The sequence below is a fragment of the Perna viridis genome, chromosome 9 (genome assembly GCF_037379345.1).
Source record: "Perna viridis isolate PV_CMFRI_1.1 ecotype Kerala chromosome 9, ASM3737934v1, whole genome shotgun sequence".
Taxonomy (NCBI): domain Eukaryota; kingdom Metazoa; phylum Mollusca; class Bivalvia; order Mytilida; family Mytilidae; genus Perna; species Perna viridis.
The window spans coordinates 28,067,116-28,080,559 of NC_142453.1; the positions used below are offsets into that span (position 1 = coordinate 28,067,116).

Here is a 13,444-nt window from a genome sequence, read left to right on the forward strand (position 1 = left end):
CAGGAAGCTATATTGCATTTCTGTTAAAACAATGGTTTATTAGGAACTAGAACAAAGGAACATTGATTGAACGTGAACCCCTTATATAAACAGCAAAGCCATTAATTTAGCATGTTAACTTGCATTATCATATTTCATGTTTTGAATGATAATTTCAGATATTTTGGTTGAACATTTGTGTATTCAGTTTGCCATTTAAACTCAATTGTCACAGTATTGGGTTAACTTAACTCGTAGTTCAGCTATGTCATTGATTGTTTGAAAAATTTTGCTCGAGTCTTTTAGTAAAACGTGTGAAAGACATAAGGACGTGGAAATGAGAATCGTCAAATGCCCGACTCGTTGAGTGGTTATATGAAATAGACCGGGCTGTCATTTAAAAGTATCTTGACTACGACGGTGCAAAAAAAATGCATCATACATGTTTTGAATGAATGTACCACCCTCATCCTATAATTTAAAAGTGCCCATAAAATCGGAAAACGGAAATCAATCAACATTGAATGAATGAATGAATCAATCAATCAATCAGTCAAACAAATAGACAGACAGACATTCAATAATATTAAAGGACCGCAATTAAAATTTAATACCATTATAAGGTAAACTTGTTCTATTTCTACAACAAAAGTTTACAACATCTGTATATCGATAGGTTATTTAAACGGAGTGTAAAAGCCAAGTTATAGCCAATGGTAAGTGTTACTACCTTTAGTGTATAAGGACACTATACAGTTTACCGTTTAAGTGATAATTGTATCCCTATTCTTGTTTACACCTATATGTCATTGCTAGGCTACTGTTAAAGTTGTCGATTTATCATTTGAAAGGTTTAGGAGATAGATTTGTCATAACTTTTATTCACAAGGTAAGGTAAGTGATTACGTTTAAGTAAACAGTTTGCATCTCTTTATGGATTAAGTAAACTTCTAAGTCAACTACAGTAGTTATGTTATTTCAGGACAATTCCAAGTACTTTCAAAAAAGGGGGGTTGATAACTAGGATTTTTTTAAAATTTGCCTTTTATAGTTAAAATTAGTTTTCTAAATAATACCCCATTTCAAGACAATAATGCATGAATGGGTTGCGTTCTAGGCGTTAATTGATAAAAAAATCTTGCAATGCAGTTACATGTATTTGACCATTTTAATCCAAATTGCTACGAGTTAACGCAACTTTTCATCCTTGGACACCCTCTTCGATCAGCCAATATGTTCCCACCATCATATTCTTCTCCATGCTATGGTTAGTATTATGATCGGGGTATTTGTCTCATTGAAGTTTATACTCCGTGCTATTATTTGTTTTGAGCAAAGAATAATAGGTATATTACATTTGTAAAATGTGAGATTTAAACTGTTGATAGTATTTACGATTAATTATCCTTGATACATGTAGTAAACATTTCGATCAAAGACATGGCACTTATAACTACATGTACGTCGTAATAATTTAATTTACAGATTAAACCTCCTAATGTCAGACTTTTATTGACAGATCGGTTAATGACGCTGACTTCAATGTACACATCAGAGTTCAGAGCACGATAAAACGGAACATGGTTATTACTTAACGAATGAGAGACTTTGGCCATAATGAAGTTAAATGGTGATTAAATTAAAACATTATTGTAATACTGAATGATGGTCGTCATCATGAACTCGTGGATTGTTATGGTGTACCCATCGCCATGAAACCTGATTTGCTCAAAGTGTCATAGTTTTCCTTTCCTCTTTCGTCTACCCCGGACTTGACTTTTATGAGCAACTCCGCGGGTGTTTCTAGAAAAGCAGAGGACGCTTACCCTACTGGTGCACCTGGTCCATGCTCCCAGTTTTTAGTGGATTCCGAGTCGCTTATTTACTTTTGTTACTTTGAATGTAATATTTTAGTTACTTTATGTTCTTTTTTTGTGTTTGTCTGTTTTCCATGTCTAGTCTTTGTCCCTGGGATACATTCTTTTGATTTCTGCTAGAATCTTGGTTCCCTTGATTATTCTTGTATGTTAAGATAAAGCCGATGTGCAATCATGAACTTTCATTATCGGAACTAACTACATTTTACGTTTAGGTACATTAAAAAATATGTTCCTACAAATGGCGCAGTTGTCAGACACAATTTGGGACGTAACAAATGTATTTGAATAGTCTTGAGGTATGATGAATTACCTCCTGTCTGGTGTTTAGATAGAAACATACGTAATTAAAAACACGATTAACAGACATCTAAAAGTCGAACCAATATAGAAAAGACGGGGCAAAACAACAAAGAAAATACAGAAAAATGTAGACAAAAATTTAATGAGCAACTCGATCCTTACCAGGAAGTAGATGCATTGGACCCAATCTCCCGTGCGCAGAGGGTATATTTGCTTTTTATCAGGTAAACTAAAGGAATGGTACACCTGGAAGCGGTTATAGGTCTCCAAATATGCATGTACTGGTAGAGTATGCATCTTATTTTCTTCTACAAACCGTTGAGTTGCCGATGTTATTACTAGTACTACTAATGTAATAAATCAAAGATATACCGGTAGATGTATGGCAGTAGTAAGGGTACAATTCATTACTTTATAGATGTCTAGTATACATGTATTATCAATAAACATTTCTGAATGAATACTACTTTACATTCGCACACATAACGCAAACCGTCTTTATTGAATTATCTTTAAAAAAAATTTTAATGTGTTGTTGAAAGGACTGTCAACACCTATAGTAGTCTCATGGCGTGACATATCATAGTGTTGTCCGAAATGTATCATTAAAACAATAGATTGCTGGCAAAAGACACACAAGTAACAGATCCCCCGTTACCACAAACGTGTTAAAATTTGCACAAGGTAGCTAGAGAGATTGTCATCTGTAGTTAAAAAAGATAACGCATAATGTATAGTTTAATTTATCTGTTAAAATGGATCTTCACACTGTGAATTATGTCTTCTAAGGCCATGCCAAGTATTTTTTGTGGTTATCGGCAATTTATTTAGTTTCATATTCCATATGCAATACCAGTTCGAGCGAAGAACATTGGGCAGATTATATAAAAAATCTTGGAAGTCGCTGGAGTATCTTCTTTGAAATTTCTAAACGTCTTAGCAGCGGGTTTTCAAATTAAGAATAACATTCGATCCAGGACATATTTTTACAGAATTAAAAAGATTAATAGTGTCATGAAAAACAATTAGGATGCATTATTTTTTTAACACTGTTTCACAAACTTATCATTTAAATAACTATACTATTTTATTTATTACAATAATCAAAAGTACAAACAACTAAAAATAACTTAAATGTGGCCTTGTCATGCAAAGTTTGACGTATAAAACCTTCAATAGGTTTACTGCATTGAAATATCGATAAATCTTTATTCCAAATGAGCCAATGACTTTTCTTTTTATTTATAAAAAGATACTCTTAATCAAACATGATTTACCTATTCGACGATTTACCGTATTTTATAGGATTCTGCCATAATAAGAAAGATCTCATAAAATCTGTAATTGAGCTTTTATCTCTAGATTCCAAGGTAAAGAGAGTTTTTATATGAAAAGTTAAAATGCTAAGGTAAGTATGTACCTTAGCTATTCAACATTCGTGCCATATACCTGCTTCATGCAGAAACCCCAAAGCATGTTGACATGTTGTAGTTTAATTATGAAACCTCAATAGACTGTGTATTCACTTCAGTTGAATTTAAATGTGCCGAGTATTTGTTCAAGGACTTGGGAAATTGACGGTCGTTATGTTGACAGGGAATTAGAAATTTCTTATAGAAACATTTTGATGGATATTTGATAAGGCTGTAATGGTAAGCAACATTTCTTTCTTATTGATCGGGAAAACTCTATATTTAACGGGTATGCACTGAATTAGCATTATTCTTATAGATTCTTTTATAGCAAATGATAATAGAGATATTTAAAACTGCTTTGGTAATTCGACAGAAGTGTTTTTTTTTCACATTTTATATATAAAAGGCCCTTCAAATTTGAAGAAAACAATATACAATGGAGATCCTGTAAAATGTATTTTTTACACGGCACATGTTAAATATTGAGTAAATCACTTCACTTCGCGCTTTTAGAAGAAATGCTACTGCAAATTTACAAAAGAAGCGAAAATGGTTTAAGCCAATATTGAGAAGGAAAGTAAAATGAAATAATTAAATTACCTCTACCCACCAGTATCACAATTTATAAAAACGAAGCTGTAAAATCCATGGTTAAAACAACATATAATGTTAAACTGGTCTGGAACCTTAGAAACAACCGAAAGGTAGGAATATGGATGGTTTTCAGTAGCTAAAAATCTTACTGGATTTCACTTTAAATATTCTGACTGTTGTCTAAAGGATTCTTTAATTTTAACAGTATTTTTACCTTTTTTGTTTTGTAATTTCTGTTGAGAGACACATGTATATTATACCTCTGTAGTCTGACGTCTTTGCTTGTGATTTTGACAGTAAAATATCTGATAGTTCTCAATGTATTATATTATGTACATGAGATTATCAAATCGATGTACATGTATATATTAATAGACCCTTAAACTATCAGACACAGCCCATACTCTAGATTATCGATACAATTTGGGCCCTGTCGGGCATAGTCCAAGCTATAGAGTATAGATACAATTTGGGCCCTGTCGGGCACGGTCCATGCATAGAGTATCGGTACAATTTGGGCCCTTTCGGGCACGTTCCATGCTATAGAGTATAGATACAATTTGGGCCCTGTCAGGCACTGTCCATGTTATAGAGTATAGATACAATTTGGGCCCTGTCGGGCACGGTCCATGCTATAGAGTATAGACACAATATGGGCTCTGTCGGGCACGGTCCATGCTACAAAGCCTCGACAGACTCTTGGCCGTTTGTGCATGGACAGCCCAAGTGTTCGACTGCTTTTTACTTTTAATATTCTATTTCAATTTTTGTTTGGTTGTCTTTGCTTCGTTGTTTGTCAATTGACTTTCGCTTTTACTGTGACTCTCACTACTGTAAAAGAAAAAGAAATAGAAAAGGTCGGTTTGTACTACACGACGATGCTACAAAATAAATTGTTTATCAACATAAACATGAATCAGAATGAATTAGCAACCACAATAATAGGAATCTGGCCCATCATGAACACTGTTTATACAGATTAAATGAAAAACCAATTGATTTTTCTCTCAGTTGGTTTAAATAATGAAAGAACCAACATCAATATTCACAGCCATACCTTTCAGAAGCAATCTACGATAACAAAAACAGGAAATTAAGCATGTAATATATATGTACATTATACATGCTATCTAAATAAAGCCTGCCACAGCCATTCTATCCGCTTGTCATGAGGGCACGATTTAAGCGTTGAAATGGCGTACATTTATCAAGTTTAGAGAGGGCATCAAAACAAAAAGGGAGGATAATAAAAAAAAAAAAAAACAGCCATATATTATTTTATTCTATTGAGGAATATTTACTTTTATTTATTTATTTTTTTGCTAACTATCATTTGTTGAAATATTGACTTGTTTTCTTGTTTGAACACCTGTCAATAGTTTCGTTAAATTGGCGTCCGTCCGTCAACACATTCTATGATAAAGATATATATTGACAGAAGGAGATCTCTTTCTTTTTTCAAGTTTTCTCGATTTACCGTATCAGAATAATGGGGCCATGTTTTAAAATACGTCTTTGTTATTGTTGTGCGGATGACAACATATCACTAAACATACTCTCTCTTTTGTCTATTGACCGCCTGTTTGAGTTTTGAAAAAAATGTAGAAATACATGAACAGTTCAACTATATTTACAAAAAAATTAAAATAAAAATAATAATGGTTTCAAAAAAACTGTAATCTGAGAGGCAACACATTTACTTGCATGTATGTTTGCCAATCTTTTTCTGTTCGTTTAGAAATTTTGATGTATGTGTGTTTAACCCCATTGGATTGTTGCGCCTGACAAAAATCAGGAATCTGGCCTCTATATATCTTGTTTCGTTTTCACCTCCTGTTTATTTTTTTTGCTACTTGAGAATATAGGGGCAACTGTACCTGTGTAATTTGTATGCAGCTACATCCTGCCATCTGGTATGACGATTTCCTCGTCGTTCAATGGGTGGCCTTGGGCTGACATTTTCATAATGGTGAGGTTTTTGTCTCTTTGACATATACATCATATCTATTTTCGTTATATTGTTTAGACAAATGACGAGCAGTTCATATTATATATTTTCCAGGCATGAACCATAACAATGAAAACTGCAAAGCTAAGAAAAGAAGATACCATCGTCGATAGTAAAGGCTTTATAAGATATAAAAAAGGACCTGTGTCTCTAGAATCAGAAAGACGAAAAGCGTTAATTCTCGTCGAGGAAAGTGAAAAGTCTGTCAACACTTTTAAGGCAAAATGGCTAAAGGATGCAACAGATGATCACGTGGATGCTTGGATGGATCTTATTGGTCTAGCCAAAGAGCACGCGGGAATGCCAAAATGCAAAACCGTGGAGGAATTCGGAGAAGGACTTCAAAAGATACGGAAACATGAGGCTATGGTTGAAAATAAAATTTTACTCAATCAACTCATGAGAGTAACCGAACGGGCAAAGCATTTCGATCCAATGGTTCCCGATATTCATAACAAATTACAAAGAGCATTTGAAAGATTGCAAAAATATTGTCTTAGTTTCTCCACTGAGGCTGAAAATCATGACATAAAGGCCGTACAAAGTTACGAAAATAGTATTCTATTTTGGTCAGGCGAGATACCAAACAGGTTAAGCGAGTTGAATAGAAAATATCAGGACTATATTGAAGCCAAAAATGTTCCCGTAGAAACATATATTGAATCTTACGGCAATATACTATACAACATGACCTATACTTTGGAAACACTGCCAGCAATCATTTTACCAATGAGAGACTGGGTTCTAGCCGATGAAGGCTATCCAAGGAAAATAACACAGGAAATAAAGAAAATGGAAAAACAAAAGGATGAAGTTTCGGAGATGCATCGACGACAAGTAAATAGGAAAAACGAGGACATGTCACGTGTTCAAAGGACAGTTTACAACGCGAGAAAAATTGGTGATCATTTACAAAATGCAATGCAAGAAAGGAAACAATACCGAAGAAGGGAAATGGAAATTCAGGACAATATAGATTTGTTACAGGAAGAATTGAACGAAAAGAAGAAAGATCTCGAAGAGACTATTGCTAAATTTAACAATCGAAAATCAAACTCACCGACAACATTTGACTTGCTATCGACAAGGATCGACACAATTCATGGCGACATCGTCAACATCGAAAAACAAATCAAAGACCTGAAAAAGAGCAAAGGGAGATTAAAAGAGGACAGATTATTGGTTCAAAAAGAAATTCACGTGTGTAAGAAAGTTCAAGAAAAAAGTGTAAAAGAAACTCAGAGAGTTCACGAAGGGATCGAACGAGAGGAAAGAAACGCAAAGCGACTAGCTGGGCAAGATTCTCTGTTGGCTGGTAGAATTAAGGCTGCATATCGTATAAGGCATATAAAACTGCACCCTCTCACCGTGAAAAGGATTTATTTGGGCGATTATGTTCCTGGGCAAAAGAATAGTAACACAGGTTGGTACAGATTTTTATTTGAAAATAATTACGACAATCATAGGGTTATTTGGTTTTTATTTGAGATTTAAATGTCTATTGATTGCTGTTAAAAGTATATTTTTTCTGTCAATAGAACGATTTTTTTAAATGTCCATTCCTCTTGAAAGAGAAGTGTTTGATTCCTCTTATACCATAAAAATATTCGTTTAAAAAAGATTACAGTGCGAACTGTGGTGAAACAAATAGTGAAATGATTTAATCAACTTGTTTAGAAAATATAAACGACTGCGATTCTTATAAGAAAACGCAAAAATAATAACATTCATTTACTTTATCTTGTTATCAGGTCAAATTATTGTTTCCCAATAGGGTTGGTAAGTCTCGTTCTAGTTTCAGTTTTCCTTCCGGAATTTTAGATGTAGAACTATTGAAATCCGAAGACCGGTCTGCATTTTATTGTTCACTTCAGGGAAATTAAAACGCTGTATCGCTATGTAAAATTTTCTATTTTATCCTTTTCTTAACACATTTTATCCAGTAGAACTAGATATTTGTCATTTTTTATCAGTATTTTTTTCACAAAAAGATATTTTGCTTTTAACATTGAACTCATTGCTATGTTAATGACGAATCTCAATGCATTTGAATGGGAGATGAGGACCCATTCTCATGAAGGAAAATTCTTAAAGGAAAATGTTCACAATTGTTTAATTTTCACGTTATAAGTCTTACCGCTGTTATATCGAAAATAAAACTTTCACATAAGTTACTTTGAAAAAAAAAAACAACACATGTACATCTAAGTTACATAGAGTTTGGAATTAAAGAAGTGACGAAGTTGCGCTCTGCATGACTTTTACACGAAGTCATATTCAAATTCATATTAATTAGTTATGTCTTTTCCATGAATACAGACCATATTGCTTACGTCATATATAACATATTATGTATTCAAAAACGAAGTGTATGATTTCTATCATAGAAATTAGATAATTCTCGAGGGAAAGCAATTGGCTGTTACAATATTTTTCAATCATTTAAATGAAAAGAGATTTATTCATAAGAGGCAAATTGAATATTTAATACAAAAACACAAAGAAACAGACAAGAATATTTTCAGCATGCGTGCTTCATTTCGTCATTCAGATGCAGATTTTGACACTGGCGTGAAGGGCGTGTACCTTCCTTAAAATGACGATAACTTGTGTTGAAACAGTTGAAAACAAAGAAAAGCAAGTCCGTTATTTTAAGCAAAGAATTTTGTTTTTACTACATGTATCAATACCTACATATATTCTTTCATTTTAGTCTTAAAATTTTTACATCGCTCAGCTCGGTGTCGTATGCATGTGCCACTTCTTACTTCAAATCCTGATTCTGCTCTCATCGAAATACCTTTATATGCATCAAGTATAACAAAGATGACATATCTCTAATTTAGTGTCAAGGTTACTGTAAAAAAACATGTATAAAGTGGTAGAAAAGTATTCAAATGACAGAGAAACGACTATCGGGTGTTATCCTGGAATTCTATAGAAAATATCCTAAAACTATGGAAACTGCTTTAAGTTGAAAAAAAAAAAAAACTTGTAAAATGGGTGCATAAAAAGAGTGCAGTTACCCCCCCCCCTTCCTTCCGGAAAATGATTCCGAAGGCTGGTTTACAGCATTTGCAGAAATAATCGTGGTTCATATTGATATCATAATCAGTCTTCAATATACTAGTACATGTAGGTCTGTAAACAGTTCCTGACGTGGCGAGCGTAGATCACCTGTGATGCACGTTCTAGGCCCAGTAAAACGACTGTAAGATTAATGAATGATTAAAACTAATCAACAGTAAAATGCCAAATCGTTAATCTTAAGTTGCCTTTATGCAGATATGTTTTGAAAAAATGTCCTGTCTAAAGAATGAGCTTTATCAATGGCACTGTGCTGCAACTATACTACAGACTTTGAATTGTTAGTATTCAACATTATAAACAGAAATTTCTCTCAAATTCTGTATTGTGCTTTGATTAAGATATCTGATGGACCCATAACCTGGCGGTATACCTTTAAATGCAAGGCTGACAGGAAATCGAAACATCGTATGCGTGGGTTTTAGTAATCCTATACATCACTGCCACACTCTGTATTCAACCTACACTTACAAATCACGTAGTAAGACAATGGCTTGCAAGACAAATTTAACCTCTAGCATGCTGGCTGTTCATTTTTAATACCCTCTGGTTCAAATGAAAATGTTTTTGTTAAATGACACCTGGATTTGATTTTGAAGCAATGATCTTTACAAAATTGCTAAAATATATATGGTTTCTTCAGATCTGCACCCATGAACGTTTCAAAATGATACAACCAATGATACAGATAAAGAACAATTGAAAAAAGTAATAAACCGTGAACACAAACGAACGCCATTTCCACATTATTCAGGCCCAAGTTTACGAGATGTGACCACCGTCGAGATGGTTATCGGGATATTTAAACCTAGTAGCTAAATTTTTCAAAAAGTAGGAAGTTATCTATTGAATACCTATATTTTGTATACAAAAGTATGTACAAATGTATTTAAAATTTGATTAATTTTCAAAAGAACAGTAAATTTAAAGGTATGGTCATAAAGAGTTCTATTGAGCTCATTGTAAACAAAACTACTTAAAATGGAGAATTAACTATGAAGAAAAACTTCTCTTCATTATCGTCTTTTCTCAATTTTTAACGTCAATATTTAACTTCGATTTTCTTTGAGATTTAATGTAAATTGTTTTGGGGGGATTTATATCATGCAATTAAACATTTGCTCAGTGAATGGTATTTATATGTTTCCACCGTGCCTATAAATCGCCGAAGAAATTTGCACTCCTATTAATAATGAATTAAGTTGGAAATTATCCAAAGGATTTTTTAAAACTGACGCAGTTCGCATCAAATCTTAAATAACCCCAGAATATTTTATGAAGTTAAGCAGTCAAAGCAAATTTTCACGTAATATTTCTGTATTAGTTCATTTTCTAATATGTTTCTGATGTCTAATTCTCATAGGAAATCAGAAGCCCGTCATCCTGAATTGTGCTTTTATCGTATATTCATTGCTGACATGTATAATTCTTCATATAACATTATACGATATAACATTGTACGCACTCGGAAGTCATAGCCAGTTGTCGGATTGAGTCTGATAAAGTTGTTTAGGTTTCGGTTCAGCTTCAAAGGGTTACAGATTATTCATATTACATAGGTCTAATAAAAGCGGGAAGTGGACGAAGTACATGAATAAGCCAAACGTACGTCATGCACTCAAATGTTCCAATTAGATGATATCGTTAAAAATGCTCAAAGAAATAAAATATGAAGATTTATTCAGTAGCCACCAAAGACATGTTACATGACGAACCTCGAGTTTATAAAAAAAAAGAGGAGGGTTCCAGGTTAATCACAATTTGAACGTGCCCGGTAACTTATGTGGAATATTGCTTATACATGTGCAATAGTTATCAGACATCAGTTGTTTCACGTGATCTTGCATCTTAAACCTCGTAGCAGACGCAATTGCCCATAAAATGCATCTTTTTTATCTGGAACGTCATGAATAATAAAAATTAAAAAATGTCACACAGTTTCTTAATCGGTTCATTATATAATTACAAATATAGACCGTAGATAACTTGGACATTTTTCATACCTATAACTCCACTAACAGTTTTGTCACTCTCGGAGGGATAATTTTCACAAGATATGATCGTTATGATCTGTACTGTCACTCTAGGAGGATAATTTTCACAAGATATGATCGCTATGATCTGTACTGTCACGCTGGGAGGCATAATTTTCACAAGATATGATCGCTATAATCTGTACTGTCACCCTGGGAGGGATAATTTTCACAAGATATGATCGTTATGATCTGTACTGTCACCCTGGGAGGGATAATTTTCACAAGATATGATCGTTATGATCTGTACTGTCACTCTGGGAGGGATAATTTTCACAAGATATGATCGCTATGATATGTGCTGTCACTCTTGGAGGGATAATTTTCAAAAGATATGATCGCTATGATCTCTAAGCTTTTGCCAACATAATGTACCAATTCACATAAAGATGCAGGTTTCAGTATTTACAGAGTTGCATAACATTAACAGTGAGAAATTGTGCACGCACTACAGATTTTGTATACATTTTTTTTCAAACTTATTGTTTTTTTTTTTATTTCATTATTAGACCATCTGTCTGAAGCTTTGCGTGTGACGGCAGCTGAGGTCGGGAGAAATTGGAGAACTCTTTACAGGAAGTTACCTTTCAACCCACAACGTGACAAAAGAGATGTCGATTATGACATTGAAGGTATGATCTGACAATCAAATATAGAAGTTTTAGTTCCGTGATGGACACCTTTGAACTATACATTAAAATTCAGTTTTTTCCTGTAATTTTTTTACGACAAATTGCGACGTTTAAACCAATAATCATGATTAAAAAATAGGGTGGTGGAAAGTGAAGTACATTGCTCTTATGCAATGCACATCATAAATTTGTTTCTGTAGAGTCGATAGATAATGTAGTCACAATTTTTTCATAAACAGGAATAACACTCATTTCCTTCCTAATAAGTTGTTACGTACATGTAGGTATATAGTTCGGTCAGAATTTGGTTTCCGCTCCAACGGGAATGATTTCAAACGAGTGTTTACTTTTTCTCATTTCAGCAATAGATTGGACACGGACGACGGACACCAATTATAAAGACTTAGCTTATAAGGGCCTAGAAAAGTGGAGAAAATTAAGCAATAAAGCTTCTACAAATGCCTTGATCAGGACATTGAATAGCATGCAGAAAGAGACGATAGCGCAACAGTTACAACGCACTGTAATAATTTCCTGAAATATTACAGGGCATAATGGACCTTCGTAATCTCTGAAGAGCTCTACAGCATTTCCCAAAATAACATTATACATGTATCTTAGTCTTTCATCAAATAATTAAATGATTCTATTGATGTCATTGTATTTGTTATTAATGTACTACAAATATAAAGGTATATAAGTAATTTAGTTTTATTAGGAGGCAGTAATGAAAAACTATGATCTTCTAGCTTAAATCTGTATGCATTATTTGCTGCCACTTCCTTGGCTCTACCATTTACAGGCAACACGATTATATTAAGACACGAACCACACACTAGTGTAACAATGGCAATGCAAAGCGTGACACAACTTGCGCAAAAGGTTGGTTCCGATGAAAGCAGCATGTCGATGTCGTGCAATTCAAAATGTACCATGTGTATGAACTGATAGACGGACTGTAGAGAAACTATTTTCCTTGGCAACGTCTTTAACGAGTAGATAGGAAGATGAAATATAGCACAACTATTCTAGTAGCTCATAGACCTGTCGTAGCCAATGACACTTTAAAAAGCATCTGTTCTTTAACAGATTGATTAAGTTAAAGAACTTAAGCAAAGGATAACGTAACAAAGATGATTCGACACTTTGAAATGTTATTTTTTTTATAACAAAAAGCTAAATTTTCATTATATGATTATCATTCGTACAAAAGAAAAAAAAACTATATTAGCTGACAAGAAGAACTGAATCAGGTTTAGGATCATCTATATATATATATGGATATGGTGAATACATCATAGATGTATACCAGAGAGACACCATCCCACCGGGATAAAAAATATCAGCTCAAGGCAACCCATGTGTCCTCATTGAATGACGAGTAGTTGAACCCTCACACCACAGGACAGGCTGCAGCTGACTTCAAAACAACATTATACAGATACAGCAAAATAGTTCCCCAATATATTGCAGCAACAAAAAAGTAAACTGAAAATGAAAACGTAATAATGAATAC

At 33.7% G+C, this 13,444-nt stretch overlaps 2 protein-coding genes across 7 annotated transcripts in view; one reads left to right on the forward strand and one right to left on the reverse strand.

Annotated features, from left to right (window-relative positions):
* LOC148607606 (uncharacterized) overlaps positions 1-13,444 on the reverse strand; it is a 146,354-nt gene that overhangs the window by 119,324 nt on the left and 13,586 nt on the right. The gene's annotated exons all lie outside the window — the stretch shown is intronic.
* On the forward strand, positions 713-12,581 carry LOC148607616 (uncharacterized). 6 transcript variants are annotated; one of them, XM_088545230.1, is made up of 5 exons: positions 721-873; positions 1,499-1,609; positions 6,231-7,599; positions 11,806-11,928; positions 12,291-12,581. In XM_088545230.1, exons 3-5 carry the CDS (start codon positions 6,246-6,248, stop codon positions 12,464-12,466), a joined length of 1,653 nt encoding a protein of 550 aa, XP_088401356.1. In that variant the 5' UTR covers positions 721-873; positions 1,499-1,609; positions 6,231-6,245; the 3' UTR covers positions 12,467-12,581. The 6 variants fall into 6 exon arrangements, with proteins under 6 accessions (XP_088401355.1, XP_088401353.1, XP_088401356.1 ...); XM_088545229.1 differs by lacking the exon at positions 1,499-1,609 and having other exon boundaries at positions 713-868; XM_088545227.1 differs by lacking the exon at positions 1,499-1,609 and having other exon boundaries at positions 717-873.